The sequence below is a fragment of the Saccopteryx leptura genome, chromosome 7, assembly GCF_036850995.1.
Source record: "Saccopteryx leptura isolate mSacLep1 chromosome 7, mSacLep1_pri_phased_curated, whole genome shotgun sequence".
Taxonomy (NCBI): Eukaryota; Metazoa; Chordata; class Mammalia; order Chiroptera; family Emballonuridae; genus Saccopteryx; species Saccopteryx leptura.
In genome coordinates this window covers 63,787,644-63,815,326 of record NC_089509.1, presented here as the reverse complement: position 1 = coordinate 63,815,326, position 27,683 = coordinate 63,787,644, and the positions used below count along the sequence as shown (strand labels likewise).

The 27,683-nt window shown below is 39.6% G+C and overlaps 1 protein-coding gene across 3 annotated transcripts in view; it reads left to right on the top strand.

The window, feature by feature from the left end:
* PDE11A (phosphodiesterase 11A) overlaps positions 1-27,683 on the top strand; it is a 477,210-nt gene that overhangs the window by 438,795 nt on the left and 10,732 nt on the right. For all 3 annotated transcript variants that reach the window (XM_066345959.1, XM_066345958.1, XM_066345957.1), the window contains one exon: positions 3,084-3,167. In XM_066345959.1, coding sequence (XP_066202056.1) covers positions 3,084-3,167 — 84 coding nt within the window. The remainder of the gene's footprint in view (positions 1-3,083; positions 3,168-27,683) is intronic.

Sequence of the window (27,683 nt, the reverse complement as noted above, 5' to 3'; positions counted from 1 at the left end):
AGTAGAAAGACAAATAACCCAGTTTTTAAAATGGACAAAGGATCTAAATAGCCATTTCTTCAAAGAATATATATATTAATCATCAGAGGAAATACAAATTAAAACTCTAGTGAGATATCACTGTATACCCACTAAGATGGCTATAATCACAAAGGCAGACAATAATAGCAAAAGATGACAAGGATGTGGAGATATTGAAAGTTTATACATTGCTGGTGGAAATGTAAAATGATGCAGGTCCTTTGGAAAACAGCTTGGCAAATCCTCTAAACATTAAATATTAGAGCATCGTATGGCCCAGCAATCCTCCTCTAGGCATATCCCAAAGAGAAATGAAAACATACATCCAGACAAAAACAGAACATAGATCAGTGGCTGCCTACATCCGGGAGTTTGCAGGAGAATGAGGAGCAACTGCTAATTAGTATGGGATTTCTTTGGGGATGATAAAAAATGTTCTATAATTGACTGTGTTAATGATTACACAACTAATTTGAATATACTAAAGATCATTGAATTTTTAAAAAGTAACTATATACTACACATCAGAAACAGAGTTATTAAATAAATAAGAAAATAGCAGATAATAATGAGAGCTATAAAGAAGATAAAACAGCCTGACCAGGCAGTGGCGTAGTGAATAGAGCATCGGACTGGGATGCGGAGGACCCAGGTTCAAGACCCCAAGGTCACCAGCTTGAGTGCGGGCTCATCTGGTTTGAGCAAAGCTCACCAGCTTGGACCCAAGGTTGCTGGCTTAAGCAAGGGGTCACTCGGTCTGCTGTAGCACCACGGTCAAGACACATATGAGAAAGCAATCAATGAACAACTAAAGTGCCACAACAAAAAACTGATGATTGATGCTTCTCATCTCTCTGCGTTCCTGTCTGTCTGTCCCTATCTATCCCTCTCTCTGTAAAAAAATAAAATAAAAATAAGATTAAAGAAGATAAAACAGAATAATTTTTTCAAAGGAACATTTTGGACCATGACTCATACAGCTCCCAAGGACCATCCCTTTCTCTAACACATTTGTCTTTTCCAAATTCTTGCCCTCTTCCCTGATATTTGACATTTCACATTGCAAGACCAAGAGGAGCAGAACCTGAGGGAGCCAGTGACCTTCTCCTTAATTTGGAGACATTTCCTTCAGCAATGGCCTTCTATCTTGCGAGCCTCAGCAGCCAGTGATTTCTGCCCCACTGACACTCACCCTCATTCATAAGTCCACCAAATGCAGGATTTTTTAACATCTCCGGACCAAAGGGATGCCTTTTTTATTTATTAAAGTTATTGGGATGACTTTGGTTAATAATATTATATAGGTTTCAAATGTACAATTCTGTAAAACATCGTCTGTATATTGTAATATGTGTCCACCACCCGAAGTCAAGTCTCCTGTCACCATATGTTTGACCTGCTTTACCCTCTTCTACCTCCCCCCACCCCCTTTCTAGTAATCACCACACTGTTATCTGTGTCTATAAGTTTTTGTTTGTTTGTCTTGTTTGTTCATTTTTTGATTTCTGTTTTATATCCCATATGTGAGTGAAATCATACGGTTCTTGACTTTTTCCATCTGATTTATTTTGTGTAGCATGATATTCTACATATGTTGTTGCAAATGGCAGTATTTCATCTTTTCTTATGGCTGAGTAGAATTCCATTATATATATGTACCACATCTTCTTTTTCTCATCATCTATCAAAGGACACTTCAATTGTTTCCATGTCTTGGCCACCATGAATAATGCTGCAGTGAACATAGGGTTACTTATATCTTTACAAATAAATGTTTTCAATTTTTTAAGGTAGAAACCCAGAAGAGGGGTTCCTAGTCATATGGTAACTCTATTCTTAATTTTTAAAGGAATCTCCATACTGTTTTCCATAGTGGCTACACCAATTTACATTTCCAAGGGGATGTCTTAAATCTGCCATCATGACCTATATGAATGCCAAAATGACATGGATGGCACATTTTATCTAGAGGAAAGACAGACAGGCAGCGCAAGGTCAGTTGTTTCTTAGGCTCTGGTCCTAGTCCTTAAGAACAAAGGGAAGAACATTCTCACTGGTATAGAACAGCAGTGTTTATTCAAGAAATCCATTTAACCCCTCCCATTTCAACTGATTCCTTCCCTTTTTATGTCTGCCAAATAGATATATGTCACTTCTTTTCTCAAAAATATAGCTAACTTTTCTAAACATTATACTATTACAAAGTTTAAAGGTTGGGCATGAGGAGAGAACCAGTACCTCCTACCATCATCCATCCAAAGAGAGATAGAAAATTAGGAATTTATTTTACTCTTTAATATTTATTTGTTTTAAAATAATTGGAGTGACATTGGTTAATAAAATTATATAGGTTTCAGGTGTACAATTCTATTTCTAGTGTATTGTTTACTTACCAACCCATGAGTTAAATCTCCTTCCATCACCATTTATCCACCTTTTACCCTCTTCTGCCCCCCAAATTAGGAATTCATTAGTGACTGACAGAACTTTATTGAAGAACACACAGAATTACCAAACCAACACTCCACCCTGAAAAATACCGTATTTTTTGCTCCATAAGACTCATTTTTCTTCCCCCAAAAGTGGAGGGTAAAATGTCCATGCGTCTTATGGAGCGAAAAATACGGAAATTCAAATCGTTTCTATTTAAAATGAAATTGCTTTTAAGGATATATTCCAATCTATCCTACCCTCCTTCTCTATAAAAATAAAAGCCCACATTATTTTGCAGCAATGAAACCTATCCCCTCCCCCTTGACTTATACCCAATTCCCTGTGACCTGATGGCTTGATTTAGTGGCAGTTACCTATATCTGAAGACAGATCTTGGCCCCAAGGAGTTGCGTGCTATAAAGTTCAAATAAATTCGCTTACAAATCTCTTAAAAAGAGGTGAAATACTTTATTTCTCATTATAGATAAAGGAAAAGAAAGTACATATAAAGGTAGACTGTGGTTTGTGAAGTGTTCAGTTGGTACAAATAGGATCATCATGGCAAAGCGTTTGACAAAGCATCTGTAAAATTTTCCGATGTAACAAAGCAAGGTTCTTCCTCATTTTAGGCTATTTTTGATCGGAACCGGAAAGATGAACTGCCTCGGTTGCAACTGGAGTGGATTGATAGCATCTGCATGCCTCTGTATCAGGTACTCGCGATTCGGGAGGGCCTGTGTGTCCTGGCTGTGCCAGATGTATGTATGTACTGTGCATTCAACTTCAGTCTTAGGAGGCTTTGGGGGAATGCATGTTTCTAAGAACTAGTTACAGCTTACCTTTTCTCAGATTTCTGATCACCCTAAGAAAAGTTGGCACTAAAGGGCCAGAGAGTTGAGGACATGATCTTCATGGGCCTCAACTCGCTCATTTATAAATCAGAGATAATATTTTTCTCAGAAATTCTCAAACTGTGCCCTACAGATCACAAGTATCTAGCCATAACCTAATAGATATCTCTTTAAAGAAAGCTCTTTGGCCCAATAACAACTCAGGAAGCTTCCCAGCACATTGAAAATCGGAAGGCTTGGAAAAGTCCTTCAGGAAAGAAAAGCGGTCTGGGCCAGGGAGTTTTTGAAATGTGCTTCTAAATACTTGTGGGCACAGTCCATCTTAAAATCTCTCTCTCTGACACGCTTGTGACAAATGCCAACCGCTGAATTCTGCGCATGATGTACTAATGGTTTCTAGCTCTGCTGCCTGGTGTTCGAAACCCGGCTCCTGGCAAGGAGACAAGTGCATTCAGCTTTGAAAGTTCACACTCCCCTTTCTGAATGGATTAGAGCTGGCATCAGTTAACATTAACAGTTTAGTGTACATTGGCTTTTAATTCTACTTCTAAGTATTTCGCTTTCATGTGTAAAACCTGGTGAGTTCTTTTTACCCCCAACCTAGCTCTATCAAACTGAACTTCTAACTTCAAATGAGAAACACATGCAGGGAAAGCATAACTGCTTTACTTTCTCACTCTGTGTAACTCCATTAAAAACCCAGTATTGTTTTTTAAGGATCTCACAATCATTAAGTTTCAGGCTTATCTACCACATCGTTTTCAGCACTTTTAGTAACTGCTGAGCCCTGTCACATTAACCTAAAAAAAAAGAAAGAGAAAGAAAACCACCTTAGAATACTGTCTTGAAGATGTAAATGTAATTTTTTAACAATTATAAATAACAAAAGTAAATTTATTTTTTGTTTTGTGATCCATTCAATACATGATCGTATAAAGTCAGACAAAGTTTAAAATAATCTACAATAGATTATTTTAGTTACAATTGAAAAATAATGTTCTTTTATTTAATAATGAAAAATCAAGAATGATGTGCCATTTATTATAAGATCTTCAACTCTTTTCTTTCTGTCTATTCCTCCCATCCTTGATCCTGGTATTTCTGAATAAGCCAGGCAGCTCTTGAGTCAGGTAGATTTTTCTTGACAGCACAGGTTGAATTGTTTTTTGTGTTATTCAGTTTGGGGGGCATATTTGCAATAAATGGGATGAATAAATTATTCTTGCAATTAAATTCTTTTTACGTGGCTAGAGCTTAGGAGAATGAAGACATGTATTTGTGGAGCTGATAAACTTGTGGTACTGGTTTGCAAAGCTGCTTAGGAATGAACCCAAAGTAACACCCTTCCCATGTGATTAGTTATAGTAAATGCTGCAAAGGACTCTCAGGTGCTTTTCCACATTAGTTTAATTGTTTCACCCTAACACTTCTTATTAAATACATTGAAACCTTCAGATTAAAAAGGAAGTTACTTGAGTTTAAACTGAAAATGGCAATTTCCAGAATTTAGAAAGTAATATTACACATCACATTATTTTATTATTCCTGTTTTGCTTTCCTACTTATCTATAGTTAGACACACCTGCTATTTGTATCCCCAGAAAATTAACATATAGAAATGTTAGTAACACTATCACCAAATTAAAGTTGTGTCCTGCTCACCCTGGGCATTTGGTTTTGGTGTGATGACCTTTCTACCTCCACTGGATGGTTCTTCTACTGTCTTTTCTTATTAAACTAAATGAGGAGAGTCATGGCATTCTGAAGAGGAAGGAGCTGTGTATAAAAGTTCATGTTTAGACCCTGCCTGGTGACTCAGTGGATAGAGTGTCAGCCTGGCCTGTAGACATTGTGGGTTTGATTCTAGTCAGGGAACACAGGAGAAGCAACTAACTGCTTCTCTACCCCTTCTCTCCCACTTCCCCTCCCACAGCCAGTGGCTTGATTGGTTTGAGCATGGCCCCAGGCACTGAGGATAGCTCTGTTGGAGCGCTTCAGACTCAGGCACTAAAAATAGCTCAGTAAGCAAGCATCAGCCCCAGATCAGGGTTTGCCAGGTGGATCCCAGTTGTAGTGCATGTGGGAGTTTGCCTTACTATCTCAAACAAACAATAAAAAATACAAGTTCATGTTTATACCTGCTGCTGTATCTTCTCTGTCAACAAAGCATGAAAATCATATTTTTGAATTTCTTATCATCACTAATTTTTTAAATAATCTCATAGATTTCATTTATAAATTTTTTCCAAGGTTTTGAAACCAACATTTCAAAGAGCCTGCAAACTGAAACTTTGCAGAGTGATTCTAAGTATCCTCTTTGCAGGGCCCTATTCTGTTTCAGCTCACCCAGCAGATTGCTCATCGTTGAACTAGATAATCATACATGAACTGTTGGGGCTTCAAAACTAAAATGGAATCAGTCCGTAGGAAGGAATCACCGGCAGGGTAAAGACACAGATTCTTTTGGAAATGACTCACCAAGCCAGGGAAGTCACTGCTGTGACATTAATTACTGAGGCAAAATGTCTGCAGGAACTCAGGTTGTTACTGAAAAGCCAGTTTGGGGGTTTGACGGTCCAAGTGCAATAATAAGGAATCTGAGAGGATAGAAGGCAAATGGGAAGGTATGCAGGTGACAGGGATCCCAAATGTGATTGGTCTGAAATGACACAGTCTGAATTCCAGAGCCTAAGAATCCACTGTGGCCTTACTAAGTCAGCGTGGCAGAAGGCGGAAGGATACAGACTACTACATACAAGACAAGGAATGTCCCTTTTATTTCTTTTAATGGCCAGGGCCCCGACCCCAAGATGGGGCAGCTGGAGTGGCAAGAAGGCTCACAGAGCCTGGGTACATTCCATAGAGACCTGGAATCCCCGCAGGTGGAGCAGCGTGGGGAGGTGCTGTCTGGGGAGCCCTCCGTCGGGCGGCTGCCGGTGCTGCTTGCAGTAGGAGAGAACCCAGAGTCCGGTGCGGCTGCCGGTGCTGCTTGCAGTAGGAGAGAACCCAGAGTCCGGTGCGGTGGGTGGAGATGCAGCTGGCAGGAGATACAAATAACAGTTTCAATGCAGCTTTTGACTTCGTTGACTTTCACCAGATGATTCGATTTAACTTCATGATTCTGAAAGGGTTGTGCTCGTAAAATAACATAATAGACCATGCGCTCTGCTTGCATTCCACTTTGCGGAGTTCCGTCTCTCCTCCAAGCACAGGGTAAAGAAGAGGGCTACTTACTTGTGTGCAAAGGTAGGCACTCACAAAAAGTACACCGGTCCATTTTGAATATCCATTACATTTAAAATTGCAACTCTTATCTCTGGCCTGACCTGTGGTGGCGCAGTGGATAAAGCATCAACCTGGAACGCTGAGGGTGGCCGGATGGAAACCCTGGGCTTGCCTGGTCAAGGCACATGTGGGAGTTGATGTGTCCTACTCCTCCCCCCTTCTCTCTCTCTCTCTCTCTCTTCTCTCTAAAATGAATTTTTAAAAATCTTAAAAAAGAAAGAAGGAAAGGAAGCAAGGAAGGAAGGAAGGAAGGAAGGAAGAGAGAGAGAGAGAGAGAGAAGAGAAGAAAGAAACTCTTATCTCTGAAATAACTTTTCTTTCCAGTCGACCTGTGACAATGCTGAGTTAAAACAGTGAGAATTCCCTTCTCCCCTCCAATCCCCACCAAATCGTTTCCTTGGGAAGTTAATACTCTAGTGGTTGGTTGAAAGTGGCTGACAGAAAATGAATTAAAATATAGAAATAAAGTGGCGGGCAAGAAAGAAAACTTTACAGAACAGTCCCTGATCTACAGATAGTTATATAATAGAGAGATATGACATAGTTTATAGGTGAGTATATGATTCTGCATAACTTGTTCATCTTTTTTATCTTAATGATTCCAAACTTTTCTTTAAAAAAAAAAAAAATAGAAAATGGCCCTAACAGGCAGAATTCATGATTTATCTGTGACAGCATTTTAATCAGGGAGCTTAGGGAGCCAAGAGTGGGCAGGGAACCAGCAAAGCGTGTTCCGGGAGAGAGGGCTGAAGCCCTGGTTAGTTAGCTCTGTCCTAGTAGGGTATCTCGGAGGAATACAGAGGAATACATTGACATCTGATTCCCGTGCTTTCTGCTGTCTTTGCGTCCTGCTGGGGACCCATTAGCCTGCTGCTCAACATCTTGGGGGAGAGGAAAAAAGAAAAAGAAGAAAAGACACCATCAAACTTTGAAGTCATTGCCGCTCCAGCCTGAGGGATAAACAGAAACCTGATGTGGAAGTGTCACACTGAGCTTCTCTGTGCAGTAGCAAGCTAAGTTTTTGCCCTTTATTTTCTTTCTCGACTTAATCAGACCTCAGCATACCTAGAATTTCAATGATGCACAGAGGCATTAGAAATCTGTTAAGGATTGGGGGATTTAGTTTTTCTATGAACATCATCAGATTTTCAGCTCATCCTAAACTGGCTCTTGATTTTGGAGTGGATTTTATTTCCACAGATGATGCAAAAGGTCTCGACCTGGACAGGATATAGCCAGAGTAACTCTCTCTCCACTGAAAGAAGGAAAAGTTTGGTAAGAATATAGGGTCTTTATAAAAATGTCACGGGGCTCCCGCAAACCGGCAATGCTTCTGATGTGACGATTATAGTAACTTTTGACTTTTTTTCTGCCTTCAGTTTTAATGATCATTTTGGAAAATAGGTTCTACTTGATGCCACTATAAATATGGTCGCTGGAAAGAAGGGAGAAAAAAATCTTTATACTGTAGTTGAAATTGTAGAGACTGGGAATTAGAATTGATAACCTGAAAAAGAGAATGGAAGGTGCTACTCCAAGACCATTTTTCTGGAAGCCAATAAAAGCACCTTAAAAACAACTCAGTGCTCCTCCAGATGGTTCATGCCTCGTGTCCATTTGTTTTTTAAAGAATAAGTTATGAGCTACTGGGTGACTAGTTAGAACATAAGATCATCTCCTCTTAAAAGCCTGTAAGGAATGCGATGTGGGTAGGGAGAACAATTTTGTTAAATGCTTTTTAAAAATAGGTACTATCCACATGTTTCATATACATGTTTTCTCTGCAACTTTTATTATTCTTATGAAAGAGAGGAAGACTACTTGGGGCTGATTTCTTGCTTGTCCTTACAAAGGGGGGACATATATGGAATGACATCGTATATAACTCAAACACCTCAAGAAGGGAAGAAGGGTGGGAAGAAAGGAAGGAAGGAAGGAAGGAAGGAAGGAAGGAAGGAAGGAAGGAAGGAAGGAAGGAAGGAAGGAAGGAAGGAAGGAAGGAAGGAAAGGAGAAAGGAAGGAAGGAAGGAAGGAAGGAGGAAGTAACTTTCTATATTCTCTATAATTTATCTATTTGGCTTTACCTTTTCTTGGTGACAAGGGTGGCATTCAGGAACTGGTACTTAAACTTGACAAATAAAGGATCTCAATTTCTCTTGGTTAAAACAAGTCTTTGGAAATATTAAAATGTGACTCATTCCCAATCAGAGCTATTTCTTTTCCCCAATTGACATCTAGGTGCCAGAGGAGGTCACTTATCCTTGTAACCATTCTGTAACCAAGGGGAGGAAGGACCCAGGTACATATGCTGCCTGTTGGGTTTTACTGATTTCAATGAGAGATGACTGATCAGTATCACTGTGACTCTGGGTGTGATGCCATGCTGACCTCTGTGTGACTGTGAGTGTAGGTGTGATGAGAACTTTGTTCAGGTCCTGGCCACTAGCTCTGGCTGCTGAACTCCATAGTCTCCATTGTAGTGGTCTCTTAGGGCAAGCCCCACCAGCTTCCTGGGCAGTTCTAGTCAGCTGGTCCTCTTACCATTTTCTCAGCCCTTGTGGGACATGCATGAACTCCCAGCTATTTTCTCTTTGCCCTAATGTCCACACGACTTCCTCAGTCCTTTGGAATATACTGCCTGGGTTGTGCTAACTTGTTTTAGGAAAACTCTGTCATTTTCCAGTATTAGGCTCAGAGGGTTAAGGTACAAAATCTCCTCCCACTCCAGGCTTTGACCCTAAGGAACATGGAGCTTAAAGAACATGGAGCCTAGACACTCTTCTGATCTCATTCTCCCTCTCCGTCATACCTCCCTCTGTCTCTCCTTCCTCTTTCTCTTCTCTCTCCCTTCTCCTTCTCCCTTTCCCCCCTCTTCCCTAACTGCCACAGTGGAAAGTTTTAAAACTTCTTTTTCTTTATTGGATGGGAACTACCCTTATATGGTTTCTCTGTGCTCTCCATCCAGAACATTGTAATAAAACTTGATGATTTGACTTAACCAGGCTTGGTTCTTAATAAGTAAAGGAGAGTTCTGAAATTTAGAAAGCCCCTTACTCACCCCACAAAGCTACAATTAAGGGTTATTCTCTCTGAAAGCTGAATGAAGACAGCTTGTTGTTTCTAGCTGAGAGCCACCATTTGCCAAAAGGAGGGAAGTCTACTGAGTTAATGAATGGGGAGCCACAGGCATCACCATTCAAGTCAAATGAAAATATATTGGTTTAATATTTTCAAAATATTGTCCCTGTTACACATACTATACCCAAATCTGAGAGCTGCTAGTAAAAACTGTTTACTTCAAAAATTTCCATGTACCAGCAGTCAAATATGAATGGAAGAGTAATATAAATATTTTCAAAAATGTCAGTTTTATGTAGTTTATAGGCTCCTCAACTATAATCTGTCTCCTATGCTTTTACCAAAATGACTTTAAAAAAAAAATTGGATCATGACAATCTCCTGCTTAAACACCTCAGATGATTACCACCATCTATAAAATACCTTTTAGACCCCTTGGTTAAGCATTCCAGAGCCCCTTGCGTGAAGCCCCTGTCACCCTGCCCACTCCTCACTCCTGCACGCTTTGCCCCAAAGCATAGGACTCACTCACCTTATTGTCCATCTTTCCTTGCCTTTGTTTTGCTTACACTTCCCTCCCTCTTCTCTCTTCCTGGAAGACTGGAGACCAAACTATCATCTCTACTGTTAAACCTTTTTTCCCCCACAACACTCTATGGCATTTAATCCATCTCTTTATAGTCACACATAGCCCTCTGCACTGAGATGATCTTTCCATCTGTCCAAATCTTTTCTCATTTAGGTTACTTTCTTGAGGCCATCATATTCCTAGTATCCAACACAGCGCCTAGCATATTCAAACTGCTCAGTCAGTGTTTGTTGAACAAATAAATTAAGGAACAGAGGAGTAAGTGATGGGATGCAGTACCACAGAATGAATTATAAGCGGTGGAATAAATGTACAAAGTTGGGTTATAATGCCATTTTAAATTATCACTTATAAATATATAAAACCTTTCATCAGATTCTGTGCTGTTATATGCCTGCCCATAACCTGAAGTATATGGCCTATGATATCTTTTTAGAAAATGGTTTAGTTCTCATCATGGTTGAATTGGCCCTTAATTCTAACATAAAAGACCAGTTTATAGCCATGAATTTTTCAAGGCTTTGACTTTTTCAACTAGGAAATACATGAAATTTTCTTTTATTCATTATTGCCAGAACATGTAGTCTTCCAGTTATTTTAATATTTGAGTTAATAGAGGGAACTAGCACAGATACATCGATTTCAAGAAATTATATATTGTAAACATGATTTCAAGAAATTATAATACAATAAAGCATACTAACTTTATTGTGATTAAGATGAATCTTCCTTTGACTTAAGACTTTTCACATCCTATAGCCCCTAACAGTTATCAATACAGACATCAAGTAATTATGTGCGATGTAGGATGAAGTGCTGAATAGTAAAGGGCTCATTAACAGAAGAGCATTGAAGTTCATGTCACTTCCTGCATCACACATGATATGTGGCTAGTGAAGGCATCTCACATCCTTGTCTGTATCTCAAAGTTCTTCCTGAGTACCTGACATGCCAGGATGTTTAATTTTTGTAATGTTCCACCTCTAAAAAAAAATAAATTTTACTTGATAAAGCAACCAGCATTATGTACATTTTTATAAGTAAAATAGATTTCCATTGATTTTATTGTATGCAACTAAAAAAATACTTCTTAATATGGTAGCATTTAATTCATTCTTATTCATATTCATTTTATGAGCTCTAAACTGTCATCATGAATCCATATTAAAATGCTGGAATCTGATGAAAAAAATGATAATATACTCCCTAGTAAGGCTTTTGAAGGTAGAATTTAAGATAAGATCTATTTCTCCTTAGCCAGTTGGCCAGCATAAATAATTCTTTTAAAAAGAGTTTCTACTTTGGAATCATGAAGCTAGAAATCATTTAACCCCAAGTCCATACAAGGTTTGGAATGTTGTCTTTACTTCAGTTACCCTCCAGTTCCTCTATAAAGCACATTTTTAAAAGATAATTTACCTCTTCTTTGTGGCACTCTCTTCTTTGACTCCCTTCAGAAGAAAAAGGGAGGTAGGGAGGGAGGAAAGGAGGGAGGAAAGAAGGAGGGGAGATAGAGAAAGAAAGTCACCACTTTTAAACCAGGATATAAATCAGGATTTCTTTTAAAGATTGTTTTTTTTGCACTGCAAGTGCCCCTTCAAACTTTCTGTACTTTAATGTTCATTTGGAAGGTCAGCATAGTTTGAGCCATTGGGAAGTGAGGCATGAGATAAACAGAGCATTCTTATTATGCTACTGCCAAACAATCTTCAGTACTATTCTAAACGTGTTCTAAGAAAATTCAAGGTGGCACTATTTGAATCCTCAGCTATCACCACTCATATTAAACAAAAAATGCAAGTCACATTGCCTCCTGTTATCAAGCAAATGCTCTATGGTGATGTGATCAAGGAAGAGCCAACCTCTCCACCTCCTATGCACCTAATATGGCAGCCCAACAGTTGAGTCTGCTAGCCAGAGTCTCAAATCAAGTTAGAGACTTCTGTCAGACTGAGGTTTTGAAAAAGAAGTTTACTATCAGACTCCTACAGATACAAAAGTATTATGCATACTTAGGCAGACTATATTTGCTTACATTTTAAGGTTTAAAAGGTGCTTTTTACATACACAATTAAATTGAATCCTAACTCTGTGAAGAAAGAAATACTTCATTATGAATCCTATAATGTCTAATGGTCTAAGTTTTACATATGAGGAAATTGAAACCTAAAGGAACTAATGGATTTAGAGTGAAGTCGTTCATATATAGCAGAGCCAGAAATTCAAAGTCAAGTTCTCTCAGTCTTACTCCACAGATTTTCCCACTATATAGTCCTGAGGAAGTAAAAGATGATTCTATCTAGCAGTGCTCTACTTTGGTAAACCTCCCAAATACAAGGTAAAAATCAAAATGTTTTAGGAGAAAGGACACAGGGACTTGAGTAGAGTTCCAGGAAGAGAGCAATTCCTAGAGGACTGAATGGGCTAATACAGTGGTAGTCAACCTGGTCCCTACCACCCACTAGTGGGCATTCCAGCTTTCATGGTGGGCAGTAGCGGAGCAACCAGAGTATAAATAAAAAGACAGATTTAACTATAGTAAGTTGTTTTATAAAGATTTATTCTGCCAAACTTAGCAAAAATCCGACATAAAGTACTTGGTAATTAATTATTATTATATGCTTTAACTTGCTGTAATTCTGCTTTATAAATTTTATAAAGTAAAGTTACTTCCCTACTTTATAAATCACCATTACTGTGGAACCAGTGGGCAGTTAGAAAATTTTACTACTAACAGAGATACAAAAGTGGGCGATAGGTATAAAATGGTTGACTACTCCTGGATTAATAGATTCTGTTTAGCTGGTTACTATAGAAAACTTTCCCAGAAATATTTTATATTGTCTTCCCTGATCTGAAACTTTCACTTGTCAAATGGGGTAATGTTGCCAATTAAACAAGGTGGATGGACCTCACTAGTTTATCTCTTCATTTTCCTGAGAATTTCATTAATATAATAATAAAGGGATTTTAAAACAGATCAAACTTTCTTGGGCAATGGGAAAAGGCTGGATGAATTTTGAAAAGCATGATCGAAAAAGCCTATAAAGCCTGGAATAGAATGTTAGTAGAAGTAAGGAATGTTAACTCTGCTAGTAAGGGCTCAGGGGAAATGAGGAACGCAGCAGGGAAAGTAGATAACATCTTAGAGAACTCCTGAACCATTGGAGAGCAGACTGTTAGAACAGGGACCCCACATTCTCTTAATCCAGTGATGCCCCTTTATGCTATTATCCACCTGCAAACACATTTTTACCAGGTACACTAGGGTATTTTTTTGTCACTTACATAAAATCAATAACATGTTTCCACATTCAAAATATAATTTTCATATTATCTTTTGAAATGACAGCCTTGTATTCCAATCAATTGACTTGTCATCATTCGCTACTTTTTTTTTTTTTGCTAATAGAGATAATTCTGAAATGAACACCTTTGTTCAATATTTATTGACTTAATACTATTTATTGTGATTAAAAATACTAAAGTATTCTTAAAAAAAAAAAACAGTTATCAACTCTCAAGGACAGCAGAATGTGAGAGGGGGTAAGATATCCTCAAGTGCCAGAAGGTATAAAGGAAGTAACATCCCAGAAGGTGTGCAGAAAGGGACACCACTGGAAAGTGAGCTGATCTGTCTTTCAGAAGGAACTCCTGAGATGCTCAAGGCTCAAAGGGGTCAAGTACAGCCAAGAGGGGGTGCATTTGTTTCCTGGGGGTGCTTATCAAAATATGGAGTACTTTAAAACAATCTATTCTCTCACAGTTCTGGAAGCTAACAGTATGAAATGAAGATACAGAAGGGTTGGTTCCTTCTGAAGGCTGTGAGGAGGGCATCACTACTTCTGTCTTCCTGTGTCCCTGTGTCTTCACATGGCCTTCTTGTAAGAACACTAGCCACTGGATTTAAAGCACAGTCTATGACTTCATCTTAACTTGATTATATCTGTGAAGACCTTATTTCCAAATAAGGTCACATTCTCAGGTACCAGTGTTAGGACTTCAACCTATCTTCTGTTATGGAGCTCTCTCTGTAGCATGGGGGTTGAGGCATAAGCCTGGAGGCAAGATGAAAGGTTGGATACCATAAATGGCATTTCAGAAATCTCCCAGCCAGGTAAACAGTCTCTGCACCACCACCAGCCACGTAAACAGCCTCTGCACCACTGCCAAGTTAAGAGACCAGAGAGCGGCGTTGGCTGGTTGACTCAGTGGTAGAGCGTCGGCCTGGCGTGCAGAAGTCCCAGGTTCGATTCCCAGCCAGGGCACACAGGAGAAGCGCCCATCTGCTTCTCCACCCCTCCCCCTCTCCTTCCTCTCTGTCTCTCCCTTCCCCTCCCGCAGCCAAGGCTCCATTGGAGCAAAGATGGCCCGGGCGCTGGGGATGGCTCCTTGGCCTCTGCCCCAGGCGCTAGAGTGGCTCTGGTCGCAACAGAGCGATGCCCCAGAGGGGCAGAGCATTGCCCCCTGGTGGGCAGAGTGTTGCCCCCTGGTGGGCGTGCCGGGTGGATCCCAGTCGGGCGCATGCGGGAGTCTGTCTAACTGTCTCTCCCCGTTTCCAGCTTCAGAAAATTACAAAAAAAAAAAAAGAGAGAGAGACCAGAGAGCTCTTCTCTCGGAGCACTCACTAGGAAAACTCATGGCTGAAGTTAGGTTTGTGGGCTGACTCAACCCCCAAATACCCTTCTGCTCTGTTCCCACAACACCAACAGCCAGATATCCCCACAAGCAGAAAAGTGAGGTTTCTCACTAGAAAAACAGAACAGCCTCAGAGAAAAGATCTGCATAGACTTGCACTTGAGACTCTCTCAAAGGAAGAGTCAACTCCCTGCATGCCGTATGCCTTTAAAATGAAGTCCAGTCAATCACAGCTTCTCCCACTTCCCCTCCCCACTTTACACACTGCCTTGAATAAGTCTTTTGGTGCCTTGCACTTAAACATCTGCAAACAGGTAAGGGCCTCAGTCACCAGAAAGTCTATAGTATGAAGGAATGAAAGCAAGTCAAAAAAATATGAAAGAGCCTGACCAGGCGGTGGCGCAGTGGGTAAAGCGTCGGACTGGGATGCGGAAGACCCAGATTCGAGACCCCGAGGTTGCCAGCTTGAGGTCGCCAGCTTGAGGTCGCCAGCTTGAGGTCGCCAGCTTGAGGTCGCCAGCTTGAGTGTGGGCTCATCTGGTTTGAGCAAAAAGCTCACCAGCTTGAGCCTAAGGTCGCTGGCTCAAGCAAGGGGTTACTCGGTCTGCTGAAGGCCCGAGGTCAAGGCACATATGAAAAAGCAATCAATGAACAATTAAGGTGTTGTAACGAAAAACTGATGATTGATGCTTCTCATCTCTCCATTCCTGTCTGTCTGTCCCTGTCTATCCCTCTCTCTGACTCTCTCTCTCTCTCTGTCTCTGTAAAAGGAAAAATAAAAATAAAAAAATATGAAAGAGAAAGGAATTCAGAGCACACAGTAAAGGCAAAAACAAACAAAAAAACCAAAAGACAACTTCAAAAAACCTGTGATATCAACAAGACAAAAAATGTTGCAAAACAAGACCAAATGCCTGTTTTTCTTTCCTATTTTTGAGTTATCATATAAAGGTTTTTTTTCCTTCCTCCGGGTCCCCTGTGGCTCTCCTGCTCTGTCCCCGCAGCTCAGCGGCCCGTCCCCAGTTCACTCCTCATTCCCATCGTCTGTTAACACTAGAGTTATCTCCCCAAAGCAATCTAACTATGGGTCCTTTGGACCGACCTCCCTATTACTAGAAGGAAAAATATCAAGCTGGCACATACAGCCTTCCCATGCTCATGTCCTCTTCATCCTTCCTTTGTACCCTCTGCTCTTGTCATAACTGGCCACTTGCCATTTCCCAAATTGCTGCCCCACTAAATGTTACCCCCTCATGTCTTTACTCACAAGGCCTCTTCCCACCCCTACCTGTCCCTCTTCTTCCCCAGCAAATCCTACTCTTACTTTAGGAATCTGCTCAGAAGTCAGGCTGCTGTAAAACCTCTCTTTGCCCCCAGGAGGTAGATAGTTCTGCCTCTGGGACCCTTCACATTTTCCCTTGTTAGCTGGCGGCCACACTAAGTACCACAACTTCCATCCTCATCCAAGCTGGAGCAGCCGTGTGTAAGCTGTTGCCCAGCTGCTGGGAGACCCCACGAGACTCCCTCCGCAACACAGCCAGTGTGTGTGTGACAGTGACAGAAGCAGGAAGATGTCGGTTATCACATTGCTACTAGGAAAATCTTGTGTCTCCTCGGCATCCATCAGTGCGCCCTGAAATAAACTACCATTTCTGAGTTACCCTGTAGTGGGCGTAAGCATTTCTGTCTTTATCTCACGGTTGAGAAACCGAGGGGGTTATACTTGCTGCTCAGAATTGCCCTGGTGAGTCAGGGAGAGTTTCAGTATGTGAGCCAATGCCTCCTACAAGCAAAGGGAGGGCTAAACTACAGAACCATAAAATAAGAGCAAAGCACAATTATTCTCCAAGCTCTTAACTTAATGTGTCATCTGTGATCTCAGTGCTATAGATGGTCTAAACAGCTGAAAAATTTAAATAGGAAAGGATAAAGAAAGAAACAGAGACAGAGAGGAAAAGACAGAAGAAAAAAGAGACCTAAGATATGGCAGTAAGCTGAGTGCTTTTATAAGCATCCTCTTTCAAATCTTCCCTCCACACTCATAAAACCTAAAGTTCATTATCATCAGCTTTCTTCCTATGGTGATCACCACTGGCTTGTAGGTTTGACTAAAAGTAACTCTATTCTGCTTTTTTTTTTTTAAGGTCTTTGGCCTTGGAAAGTGACTCTCTTCTTTGGGCAAATGGAATTGATGATAGTTAATATCAACCTTTCCAAGAGTCTGAATGAAGGGGAATGAAATATGTGGAAATGCTTTAACATTATGTGTTAAAGCTGTCTATATACGTGAGTCATTATTATTGTTATCATCATTAATATGCTAATTTTCAGTAGCCTCTGTTATAAACTTGGATAAAAATAGCCAAACTGCCTCTCTCACTAAGTTGTAATGAGTCTACAACATCAAGATTTCTGGAGCACTTACTATGTGCCAGACACCAGACTGACTTACCAGCACAATCTGATTTAATTGTCTTAGCAATATCAATTTATATACTATTCTTATCCTCCTTTTCAGATGTGAAAACTGAGGCTACAGAGTTCCCGTAACTTGCCCAAGAATATACAGATATTAGGTGACACAAGTTCAATTCTTTCTGCTTTCACATCTGGGCTCCTCACTAGGATGACAACCTGAGTGAGATATGTGGACAGGCATAAGCATTACATAAATCTCACGTTCTTATTGGGTCACCTTAACAGAAGCAACGTGCTGTTGTAATACTAAGATGTTTCGCTGAAAGCAAACTTGCAGGTCATCTGTAGGTGAGGAAAGCAAAACCCTGAAAGGTCACTGGTAACTGATTTGTTAGTGACTAAGCTAGGTTTAGAACCAAGGCTTTTTTTGACTTTTATTTTCAGGTTTGCTCCAATACACCCAGCCATCTATGCATAAAATTTGGAACATATTATCTCCAAGTTTTCAAAGCTATCCAGAAGGGACAATATTTTAAAAACAAAATCTACATTAGTGGTGATGTGGATTGCAAACCAGCAGGAAGCAGATGGAGCCAGGGATTCTGCTTAGAAGGACAGCATGGTGAACCCAGACACCTCTGAGAAAGGGGAAATGGAATGAAAAGTCAGCAAACAAGGTAGAAAAGACAGCCCTGAAAGGGTCTGAGAAACTGAACAGAAACTCTGAAGGAAGATAAATGGATAATTTAAAAGCCATTCAGTTTTTAAGAAAGACAAAGAATAAGCTACATTGCATCAGAAAAGGCCTAGAAATGATGATGGATGGGGCCCTTCAAATGAGTGGTGAGCACAACAGAGCCACAGTTGCCTGCACAATTCCCAGCTGAGGGCAAATTTGAGAAACTAAATAAGGATATGAGACTGATACGGATTGAAGAGTTTTTCAAAATCCATTTAATGGCCAGGCAGGGGACATTGATCGCTTTTCAGAGAAAATGCTTAGGATCAATGAGGTAGTCGGCCTTTATTTAGGATGGGGATTGGTGACTGGGATGGGGGAGGGGTTTCCACACAATTGCAACAAAATTAAGGAACTAAGATAATTTTTGAGTGATGGTGGTAAAGTACTATATTATTTTGCTCCTTATGAAATAAGTCATTTCTCTTTTTTATCCTTGTACTTGTATGCCTTCTTTAACTATTAACAATCAGATCACTTGTTATTTAATCATTCTAACACATCAAAGATTGCTAGTTCATTTATCAAAAAGTTTACGTTAATCTTTGAAATAAAATGTTTTATTGTTAAATAGTGTACATGTAAGGCCAGGGGCCGCCGCCATCATGGCCATGTACATGCAGGTTCCCATTAGATTCGGGCTGATGGTAAAGAAACAGTGGAGCCAAATAATAGTGGGCCATTCCTATATTCAAGTCTCCTACCAGCCGAAGAGCACACTCACAGGGAAAACACTTTCCTTTCACTCAGAGCTCACAAAGCTACTGACACATTCTCCAGTTCCACAACCAGGAAGAGTCTTCTCCAGTTTTTCCTAGAATCAAAGGCCTCACCAGTCACAGAGCCCCTCACCTCTGCTTCCCCAGCTTCTCCTTAAGCACTCTGCCTTCTCTCTCTTTCCCTGCCATCTTGGCTTCTCCCCCTGCCAAACTGGCTTCTCTCTCAGCACTCTGCATCCTCTCTGCTCTCACTCTGCAAAAATGGCTTCCTCCTCCTCCCGCACACGTTAGCAAAACAATGGCCCTTCCCAAGCAGGAAGGTAATTTGCAATTTCACAAATCACATACCTGGCGCTGCCCAGCACCATTTTTAATAATAAAAGTGAGCAAACTGAAATAATACAAATTTTACAAACTAATTTGCTCAACAGTACACATACCCAGTAAACATAATTCAAAAGATACAAAATGCACAGAAGCATTAGAGAAAAATATCCCCCAAGCACTTAGTTCCTGTCCTTGGGGACAACCACTGGTAAGCAATTACTTATGCATGTGTCTAAAAACAGTCTATATAAAAGCATAAATATAGTGTATTTTTACACTGTTTTAATACATAACATTTACACACTGTTTTAGAGAATGTATGTATGTATTTATACACACACTGTGCTCATATGTATATACATGGATATGTGTACATATATAGATATGTATGTATACATATATGAGCACAGTGTATACCTCACTCTATACCTTGCTTTTTAACACTTTATGTATTTTTGAGATTTCCAGTGTCCATAGCAGCTGTCTCATTCTTTTTGATAGCTATACAGTATTAGATTTTATAGATGAATAAATTAACCAACAATTAATTATTTAAAGACACCAATGATGTTTCTAATACTCTGCTATCATGAACAATGTGCAATAAATATCATTGCAAATGCATCATCTTCGTACTTTATTTATAAGGTAAATACCCAGAGTAAAATTATTGGGCATTTGTGGGATAGATACCCAAAAACAGAATTACTGGGCATTTGGTATATGGGCATTTGAAATTTTGATAGATCTTGCCAACTTTTCTATATGGAGTTTAAACAAATTTATATTCCCACCAGCAATGTCTGAGCTGCCCATTTCTCTACATTCTTACTAATACAGTATATTATTAAACTTCTTGAATATATCAAGTAGAGTAGGTGAAAAATATTTCTCATTGGTTTCATTTGTATTTTCCATGTCATAAGTGAGTCAGATCACATTATTGGTACAGATTTATTTCCTGAGGAGCCATTTGTATTTTTTCTGAAACTCCTCACATTTTTTCCCATTTTCTCTTGATCTGGTGGTCTTTTCTTACTGATTAAGTGATCGCTATATATTAAAAAGTAGACCTTAATCTCTAACAAAAGTGGCAAATGTTTTTCCCAAGTTGTCATTTACCTTTTTACTTTGTTTATGTTATACATAAATATATTGATTTTATGTAGTCAAATTCATGAATCCCTTTAATGGCTTCTGGATTTTACATCATACTTAAAATGACTTTCCCATTCCAAAAATTATAAAATTTTAAAAATTCTTTCAGTATTTTGTGACTTAATTTTTATATTTATATCTGTGGTTCATTTGGCTTTATTTTGTTGGATGTAAAGTGTGAAGTCATAATTCAATTTTAGTTTTTTAGATTGCTGCCCAATTTTCCCATCAGTTTTTGACTAATCCTTTCCCTTATGAATTAAAAGGCCACCTTTATCATATACTAAATTCTCTTAAATTTAACTCTATTTTTACTCTTTCTATTCTGTTCTGTTCTATTGATCTGCCTGACTTGTTATACTATTTTAATTAATATTGCTTCATAATATATATATTTTAATGATAAGCCTAGCTTCACCTTTCCCCTTACTCTTTCTATATTTTTTGTATAGTCTTGTTTATGTCTCCATATAAACTTTAGAACTTAGTTCAAAAACAAATCTAGTGTATCTTTTTTTATTGGGATGATTATTTCATTTTAAATGGTCAGTGTTTGACATTTAATGTAAAACTTCACAACATTGATTAGATAGAAAATGTTGCCAATTAAGAAGTTTTGTTCATAAAATTCTAATGTTCCCTTCCTTAAACTGTACTTCACAAATGTAATAAAAAATATGTAGTATTGGTCCTGCTGTCCCTACACATACAAACCTTTCCCTTATCTTCGCCTTTTGGGGAAGTTAGCAATGTAGAGAAGACCATGAGGACAAACCCTCAGCCAGGTCTCCAGGTGGACAGATCATCCCTACCTGTGGACACAGAGAAGACCATCTAATGACACAGGCTCCCCATACACCCAGTGGTATGTGGAAGATATTTCTTTCTTATCTTTTTTTTTCTCTCCAAAATTTTACTTTTTAAATTATATTGTAAAGTTAAGAAAAAGAAAGTTCTCTTACCATTTGGAAAGAAAACACAAAAAAAGTAGAAGATTTTTGTCCTCAAGGATCTTGCCCTAAAGACAGAGCATTTCTCATGGTCTTCTGTAGATCTGTCACTTGAGGATGCTGGGCTTTGGTGGCTTCCCCCTTTTGTAAATCTGAACACCGCTTGGTGCTGGGCATGAGGACCGTTTTTAAACTTTCACAAGAGATGCTTAATGATCATTGGATTTGCATGGTACTAACTATGCAGTTCATTAGTACAAATAATTAGGCTTTAGACTTTTGGGGGATTTTCAGATACAGCTAGCTTCCCATATCCATGGGGTCCACATTTGCATATTCAACCAACTGGGGTTGGAAAATATTCAGAAAAAATATTATGCTGTTGCTGATGTGTACTATATATGTAGTTAGGCCTATGATGTTTGCATCTGTGCTGAACATAAACAGACTTCTTTTTTTCTTGTCATTATTCCCTAAATAATACAGTATAGCAACTATTCACATAACACCTGCATTGTATTAGGTATTATAAATAGTCTACAGATGATTTAAAGTATATGAGAGGATGTGCATAGGTTATCTGCCAATACTATATAGGGGAGTTGAGCATCTGCAGGTTTTGATATCCAAGAGGATTCTGAGAACCAATTCCCTATAGATGCTGAGTGATGACAGTTTAAGCTAAAAAAAAAAAAAAAAAAAAAAAAGAGCAAATTCTAATAGAGTATTCTAGAATCTATTTTAGAGGTCCCATAGTTCCTCACTCAGAACACCATGCTCCCTAAGGACATAGAATTGCAATTCCTTATTTGTACAACCCTCTCCACACAGGCACCCTATCCATTTTGTTTGGAAAATCCTAGGATCCTAGGCATGTAAGAAGTATTCAAAAAAAATTCTAGTAAACAACTCTGCGCAGCTCAGCAAACTAAATTTTAAATATGGTCCTTTTTACACATTTCACTTGGCAAAAATAATAGATTTTATCTATTTCTACAAAATTTCAGGGGCAGAGTTTCACCAGAAAGCATTATGGTATGTGGAGAGGTAGATTGTTACAAAGTGGCGGTGTTTTAGTTACATGTCCCAACCACCTCTTACATGAAGCCCATTCATCAAAGACTGTGGCTTCTGGGTCAGCAGCCATTCCTTCCAAGTCAAATGTTGCCTACACAGTGAGCATGATTGATTATCTACCAATCAGCTCTGAAAACACAACCAACAGGATAACCTGTGACGGTATACTAGCAGGGCTCATTATAACAGAAGAAACAGTTCTCTTGGTCTCTATTTATACTAGCTGTCTTTAGGCTTGCCTGTTATTTCCTAATTAAATCCCTGATTTTATTTTCCTAAGGCAGGATTGAGTAGATGAGTCACAAATAAAAGATACACTGTCTACACCTAATGTTTGGAATATAGTGCTTCTTCATTAATCAGTGAGGTCACCTCCCTCCTGTGAATTTGTCTTGAAACAGTGTCACCGACATTAGAACAAAAGAGTTGCCCCACTGTCTGAACACTGCAGCTAAGTGTGAGACACCTGTCATTATCAACTTCCCGGTTGAGATCTCTCATGGGAAAATACTATGGTCTTTGCACTCAGACAGGCCTGGACTGACATTCCAGCTCTGCTGGACACTTAACCATGTAAATGTTGTTTTTTTAAAAAAAACTTAATTTTCCCAATCTCAGGTCTCTTCATCTGTCAAAACTGAACCAACAAGACCTTTCTCACAGCGTGTTGTAAGGTTAATCAGCTCACATGTGGAGAGGTCCCAGTATGGCGCCTGGAACACAGGACACAGTCAATACTCTAGTTAGTTCATTTTGGCAAGATGTGTTTTACTGTCTATAACAGTAAGCAAGCAGTGGCCCACAGAATAGATTCAGCCCGTAGACTTATTTTATTCAGTTGAGTGCTGTTGTTAAAATTGTCAAATATCCAGTTTGCCATAGGCCCTACCACTCCCAAGTGTGTCATGCAGCCTATTTCATTCATTAACTTTACTGGCCGAGCCCTGTAGACATTTGAGACTCTTGCCCTATTTTATAGAATTAACAGTGCTATTAATCCAGAGACTAAAATCCCTGTCTCATAAATTCAGAATGTTAATGTCATTTCTAAATATCATTTCCCACGAAGGAATCCCTTAAGTATATAAATAAAATAAGTTAAACAAGCAACCTGAGAAGTCAGGATGGAAATGGAAAAGGAAAGAAAAGGAGAGAAAATTACTATAGTGCTTTGCTGCATTTTCACTTTTACAGGCACTACCAGTCTGCTTCAAACCTTAGAAGGAAACTTATCTCTTTCTAAGTGATTACTAGTACTGTAATTAGCTTTCAGGATATTAGACATTGATGCTATAAGTGTCAGTGTTATAAATTGGCTGGATTACACCCTTAGGATTCCGATTACAGATCTGAATCACTCTTGTGGTGGATTCTAATGAGCTTGCTTGCCTCATACTAAGCATTGCCTCTATAGCTTTATCATCTTTACTACTATAGGGGTAACTGTCTCATATTATTTAAGTTTTAAGATTTCAAATATCACTAACAAAACAAAGTTCTCACAATACTTTTTTGGCATCACAAAAATCTGACATAGCCAATCTGTTACTGCTGAACAGTAACAGATCCACAGAGTAACTATCATAGGTAGAAAAATAGTTTTCCCTAGTGGAAAATAATCTCACCCAATATGATAAACAGGGAATAATGTTGAACTCCCACTAAGGAGGAAATAACATCTAGCTGCTGTTCTTGCTTTCCGTGCAAGTTCACTTGGTCCACAGAGAAAATCCAGGCTAAATGGATGCTGCCACCCAGTTCCTTTGAGTCCTCCTTTCTTGAAAGCCAAAATCCTGTAGGCTTGCTGACTTTGCCACCAGAAGGAATTGGCATCTTCTGTATCTTCTGAGTCACCATAACATGGCAGGCTAAGAATGAGCAACTGTTAAAAAAACGTTTTTAATTTTATTTATTAATTTTAGTGAGAGAGGAGTGGTGAGAGAGATAGGAACATCAGTCTGCTCCTGTATATGTCCTGATCAGGGATTGAACCCTCAACTTCTGTGCCTCGAGATGATGCTCCAACCAACTGAGCCATCCAGTCGGGACTGAAAAAGCTTTTAAAGGTTTTGGCAGACTCTGGGGATTCGAGGAGAAGGGAGATAAATCCTAGCTGGTGCCTGACTCTCAGCAAGCATTAGCAGCAGCTTTCCACGAAAGCTGCTGAACTTGAGACTCTGCATGCCGGCCACCAGGTCAAAGTCTGGTGGGGGTTTCAATCTCAACTGATTCCTGTGGATGACAGAACAGTAAGTGACAACAGCACAGGCCCATTATCTGGAGCTTGGAAACTTTTCGTTTGAACGGAAATGGAATTTTTTTAGCTCAAGTAACTGGGGAGCTTAGAGGTACAGCTAGCCGGTAGCTTTCAACTTAATCCAGAGGATTCAAAGGCCATCATAAGACATGTGTCCCCTTGTCCCTGCCTCCTAGTTATGCTTTGGCTTAACCCAATCAGGCTTTCCTCACATGTCTTGGCAGCTGTAAGGTCACATGTTTATTATAGGAATTATTCACACACACACGAAAGAAGAAAGAGAAGAAAAAAGAATATCTCGTTTTTCATAGTCCCAGGTAAAGCTAAAGAGAGCCCCGGTTGCCTTAGCGCGGCGCCCACCCCCATCCCTGCACTGATCCTGGGGGCACTCCTGTTTGTCAGGCTGAGTTAGGTGCCTATTCAGAGCACAGGAAATGCCTTCTGTTGTAGCTTCTGCTGCTTACTACAGGTCACTTATCACCCATTGCCAACACAGGTTCATTTGTAACTCCCCAATGCACAGAATTTGTTCCAGTATCAAAATACCTAGAATCATCTGACATTTGCACAGGCAGACAGAAAACAGAAGCCTATAGTACAGCATTGATTCTCTCAGTTAGAAATTGCATAATTGCATCCAGTTCTTAGTGACAGAGATCTGAAATCACAAAAGCTTCAAGAAAAGAGAAATTTATTTTTTCTCTGTGATAAAAATAATCCAGATAAATGAATTTGACGCTGCTATGATATGGCAGATCCATAGTTGTCAGGGTCCTGGTCCCTATGTATACTCAAGGGTGCCTCGTAATCACAAGATGGTCACTGTCCCTCCAGCCATTATATTAATATTCCAGCAGCAAGAAAGAAATAGAGGCAAGGGCAAAAGGATGCACCTTCCAGCTGAATAAACTCCCATTTAAAAGTTTTCTCAGAAGCCCCTTCTTATGAACTCTGCTTACACCTCCCTGGCCATTCCTATACTCAAGGAAGACGAAAATGCATACTGGGAAGGCGTACTAGCGATCTCTGTTAGAGATACCGCAGTCCTGGCTGAGTAAATGACTCTGTCCCCAAATGAAACAGAAGTCATAAGGCTATCGCTTTAAACTCCACTGCATTCTAGCCTGGGGAGAACCCAGTAAGTACACAGTGCCTGGCAGAGTTATTATGTATGTAACATATGTAAATGATTTTTAATTTTCTGACTTTAGCAATTACATACTCAAGATTCATTCTAAAGCTACTTTCTTTAATGTGAATGTTTCAAAATATTTATCCAAAGACAACTTGGCTTGTTTCTATGTTCACCATTAGTGTTTATTTGTTTTTCAAAGCAAGTTTTAAAAACCGCTGGAAGCCTCCTACAGTAGTTAATACATTATCTTAAGCAATTTAATGCAAATTAATTTTTACACAACCTTGAGTTTCAAAGGCCATTGAACTAGGAAGGGAAGGAGTGAGCTTTTAGGAGGAATCTGTTTGCTGCTCTCCATCTGGACCCCCCAGACAGCTCCATCTGCTCTCAGGCATAGTAGCTAACACTTTGGCTCCGCCCCTCCAAACACACCAGGTGGAGTTTAGCTTATTTCTTTTTAATCAAGAAAATGTTAAAATGTATAGAAAGATGTGTGTTTCAAGTTTTCTAGAAAATGTGATGGGGTTATTTTTGACATTTCAAAACTCTGTTTTTGTTTTTTTTTTTGAGGGGGCGGTTTGTACCATCATCCAAGTTTCCATCAGATTTTATGGATTGTTTTTTCTTCCTCTTTTGTTTCTAGATTTCATTTTCTTTGAATACTACAATTCTCCTTTTTTGGTAAGGTCTCATAGCACATTTGTTTCAAATCGGGGACATTGAAAGGGTCACGGTAGAGTGTGTGGCAAGCTCAGATGTGTGATTCTGGTGACTGCTTGAGGTGGCTACGATGTGGAGAGTGCACTGGGCGCAGCAAGGGGCAGGCAGGCCCCCAGCTGAGGAGATGAGGGTGGTCTGAACTAAGATTGTAGAAATGGCAATAGACTATGCACCAAGGCACTTTGCAAGTGGGAGTGACAAAACCTGGTGATAGTTTGCAGGTGGGGAGAAAGGGAGATGTCATGGATGGCTCAAGGATTTCTGGATTGGGCAGGTGGGTGGAGCCGATAATGCTTAGTTCCCTGAGAGAGTAACCCTGACAGCAGAGGAAGGTCTAGAGCAGGGGTCCCCAAACTTTTTACACAGGAGGTCAGTTCACTGTCCCTCAGACCATTGGAGGGCCGCCACATACAGTGCTCCTCTCACTGACCACCAATGAAAGAGATACCCCTTCGGGAAGTGCGGCGGGGGCTGGATAAATGGCCTCAGGGGGCCACATGCGGCCCGTGGGCCATAGTTTGGGGATGGCTGGGAGGAAGGTGATGAGTTCAGCCTTGGGTAGTCAGCTCACTGTCTGGCCTTCACAACCCAGCGGAAGAGTAAAAGGTTGGCAAGTCAAAGGTGATTTTAGTCAACTGCACCTTGCAGCCTGGCATATAAAATTCAGGAATATGCCTAATTAAATCATGAATGATCTTAACCTTTGGGAACCAAGAAGGATTAACAATTTAACAGCTCACTAATTTAAAGTTTGGATTTGCTCCCAGAATTGGACACTTCTCTCTGGAGTCAGGAGCCTGAAACAGAAGCTTCCTTTGTTTCTCAGAGATGTCCTTTGGACATGTGACCGGCCAGTCTTGTGAGTTCAGGAGAATTTCGGGGCCCACCACTATTTGCATGCTCTCTTGTCCTCCAGTTGACGGTCTGAACAGAGATGACACCGGCTGGTCATATCAACAATGATTTTCCATTTCAAAATACCAGCTTCTAAGTGGGATTTTTGACATTTTCACTTAGAAAGTAAATAATCCAGTAGTAAAGTGATCATATCTATATAACAAGAATATAGTGTCAAACCAATGAGATGAGCTCCAAATCTATTTTTATACTTATCAAGAAATAGATATTTTTGAAAAATACTTTAAATTCTTTCTTCTCTACCATACATTGTATCTCTTAGTTTCTGATTATTTCTCTTGGGTAAAGTAGGGATAGGGCAGAAAATACTAAGTCTTATTGTCAACACTCTGGAAATATGCAATTAAACAACAAGACATAAAAATCATCT